The sequence below is a fragment of the Nelumbo lutea genome, chromosome 7 (assembly GCF_056320005.1).
Source record: "Nelumbo lutea isolate HS-2025 chromosome 7, American lotus-T2T, whole genome shotgun sequence".
NCBI lineage: Eukaryota > Viridiplantae > Streptophyta > Magnoliopsida > Proteales > Nelumbonaceae > Nelumbo > Nelumbo lutea.
Window position 1 is genome coordinate 39,723,863 of NC_142690.1, and position 2,819 is coordinate 39,726,681.

The following is a 2,819-nucleotide window of genomic DNA, read 5'->3' on the forward strand; positions in this document are numbered from 1 at the left end:
GTTCTGATTTTGAGATTTGCCACCATCTAACCGGTTGCTCCTTGAGATTTGTTGATCTTGATTCTGTTAAGAACATAAAGGGGGCTGGCTTGAGTGGGAAAAAAAAAAGAAAATGCAAAGAGAGGTGAAATCGTGATAACCATCTGATTTGAGTGCAAACACGTGAGGGAGTGTGTGAGGAACAAAAAAAAAAAAGAAAAAAAGAAAATGCAAAGAGAGGTGAGATCGTGATAACCATCTGATTTGAGTGGAAACACATGAGGGAGTGTGTGAGGAACAAAAAAAGAAAACAAAAAAAAAGAAGCAAAGATAGGTGAGGAGCAAAATTCTTTTATTTCTAGCGAGTTTTTTCAGGTTATAACCATGAGTATTGAAGGAGAACCACAAGAAATTGACAGAAATTATTCATAAGGGCTGTTAATAAACAATTTAGAAAGTTGAATGTGAGCTTGGATAATTTGCAATCCCCATCTATTTCTAAGTCCACTAGAAGACGTGTGTTTGAGGAAGAAGAGGAAGATGATTCAGATTTGGAGGAATCAAGTTCTAGACGAGGCAAGAAGGTAGTTTCCAAAAGAGATAGTAATTTGGGCAGCATAAAGATGAAGATTCCGACCTTTCAAGGGAAGAATGATCCCGAACTATACTTGGAGTGGGAAAGAAAGGTTGAGCATGTATTTGATTGCCATGATTACTCCGAGGAGAAGAAAGTAAAACTAGTAGCCATGGAGTTCACAGATTATGCAAGTATATGGTGGGATCAATTGGTGATCAATAGGCATAGAAATGGAGAGAGGCCAATTCGGTCATGGAAAGAGATGAAATTGATAATGCGCAAGATATTTATACCTAACCATTACTATAGAGATCTGCATAGAAAGTTACAAGGGCTGGTTCAAGGTTCCATGAGTGTAGAGGAATATTACAAAGAGATGGAGATAGCCATGATTAGAGCAAACATAGAGGAGGACCGAAAAACAACAATGGCTAGATTTATTGGTGGTTTGAACAAGGAAATTGCTGATGTGATTGATTTACAACACTATGTGGAGATGGAGGAGCTGTTGCACAAAACCATTAAAGTGGAGAAGCAAATCAAATCAAAAGGGTTCAGAACTGGTTCTTCATTGAAGCCTAATTGGAAGACAATAAAGCTGCCTCAAAAACAAGAGAGGAAGCAAAGCAAAAGGATTTGGTTGTTGTTCATAAAGGTAAAACCGAAACTAAAACTTCTTCTAAATCATGTGATATTAAGTGTTTTAGGTGCCAAGGATTCGAGCATATTGCTTCTCAATGACCAAACAAAAGAGCTATGGGTCCTTTCCATGGTCCAACTCGGAGTTCTAATCCACAAGCCATGCCCTCTACTGCTTTGGCCCCTGAGTTGACAGCCTTGACCCACCTTGTTTGTGTTTGGTGGTGGTCAAGCTGAGTCGCTTTGCCTCTGCAAGAGAAATTAAGTTGTGGGTGGTCCTAGTGTCCACCAAGGATGATGTTTACATAACTCAGCCCCTTGTGGGCTTTGGTGGGCCGCTTGGATGTGGCCTCTTTCTTAACCATGGCATTGATAAGCTGAAGGGCGCCTATTCTTGGCGCCACTGTGGTTTTCTCCTCATCACTCTCTTCATCATCACTGAGTTTGGCGATGAGGGCATTGACCTTCTTCCGCATAGGACAATCGCTAGTCCAGTGCTTTCCATTGCAAAAGTAACAAGGGGTGGGAGGAGTAGTTGGTCTCCTGGTGTACCGATGGCCTTGATAGCTTTGGGCTCCTTGTGGCATCTTCCCTTGTTGGTAATTGATGGGCTTGTCAGTGTGCACTGGCTTCTCCTTTGTAGAGGTTGATTGTTGATCTCCCCAACTCAAATTCATGGTACGTGGGCTGGATGGCTTTTTCTCTACTTCCTTAGGTGCTCTCAGATCAACAAGCTGCTCAGCTACGGCCATGGCGGTGGCGAAGTCCTTAACCCTGCACCGTTGGAGTTCAAGCTCAGCCCATGGCTTGAGACCGTCCATGAAATTGAACAGGAGATCCTTGTCTGACATGTAAGAGATATCCAACATCAAGGCAGAAAACTCCTTGACATAGTCATGTAGGGATTCTTGATGTTTGAGATTCTTCATTCTTTGGCGTGCCATGTACTCCACATTTTCAAAGTAGAACTGACGCTTGATCTCATGTTTGAATCCAACCCAGGTGTCGATGGTGCGGGTTCCATGTTCAATGTCTTGGCAACACCTATGCCACCATAACATTGCGATATCAGTCAAATACATAGCGGCTGTACGTACCTGAGCTTGGTTGTCAATGATGCCAGTGGCAGAGAAATATTGCTCTAAATGCCACAAGAAGTTGTCAAGCTCCCTAGCATCCCAAGCACCCGAGTAAGGTGTTGGCTCATGGATTTTGATGTGCATGGAAGCTAGGGTGGAGGGAGTGCTAGGGAAGTTGGCCACTGCCCTCTTTAGGAGAGTCATCTTGTCTCTCATCTCATCCAATTGCGCTTGAAATTTGTCTGGCAAGCCCTATAGGCTACTTTGAGAAGGCCCTGCTCCCAAATTTTCTATGGTGGTGTGCATGTCTATGAAAGCGCCATTGAAACATCCTTCTAGTTCCACCACTGCATTCTCAACAGTCTCTAGGTTAAGGTGGAGTTCATCGACCCAATCTCGGGTTCCTCCCACTGTTGCCTTGCAACGTAGGATGCGCATCTCCATGCTAGCTAGTTGGTCGACTGATTTGTCGCGCTTGCTAGCTTTAGTTGTGCGGCCCTTTGGGTCTTGTGTTTTGGTAGGTTTGCCAAGTGGAGCTTCATTAG

General features: G+C 43.6%; 1 protein-coding gene across 1 annotated transcript; it reads right to left on the minus strand.

Moving 5' to 3' along the window:
* Positions 1 to 1,473: 1,473 nt before the first annotated feature.
* On the minus strand, positions 1,474 to 2,478 carry LOC148846152 (uncharacterized). The gene has a single exon (XM_088955938.1). It carries the CDS (start codon positions 2,476 to 2,478, stop codon positions 1,474 to 1,476), a length of 1,005 nt encoding a protein of 334 aa, XP_088812064.1.
* Positions 2,479 to 2,819: the final 341 nt, after the last annotated feature.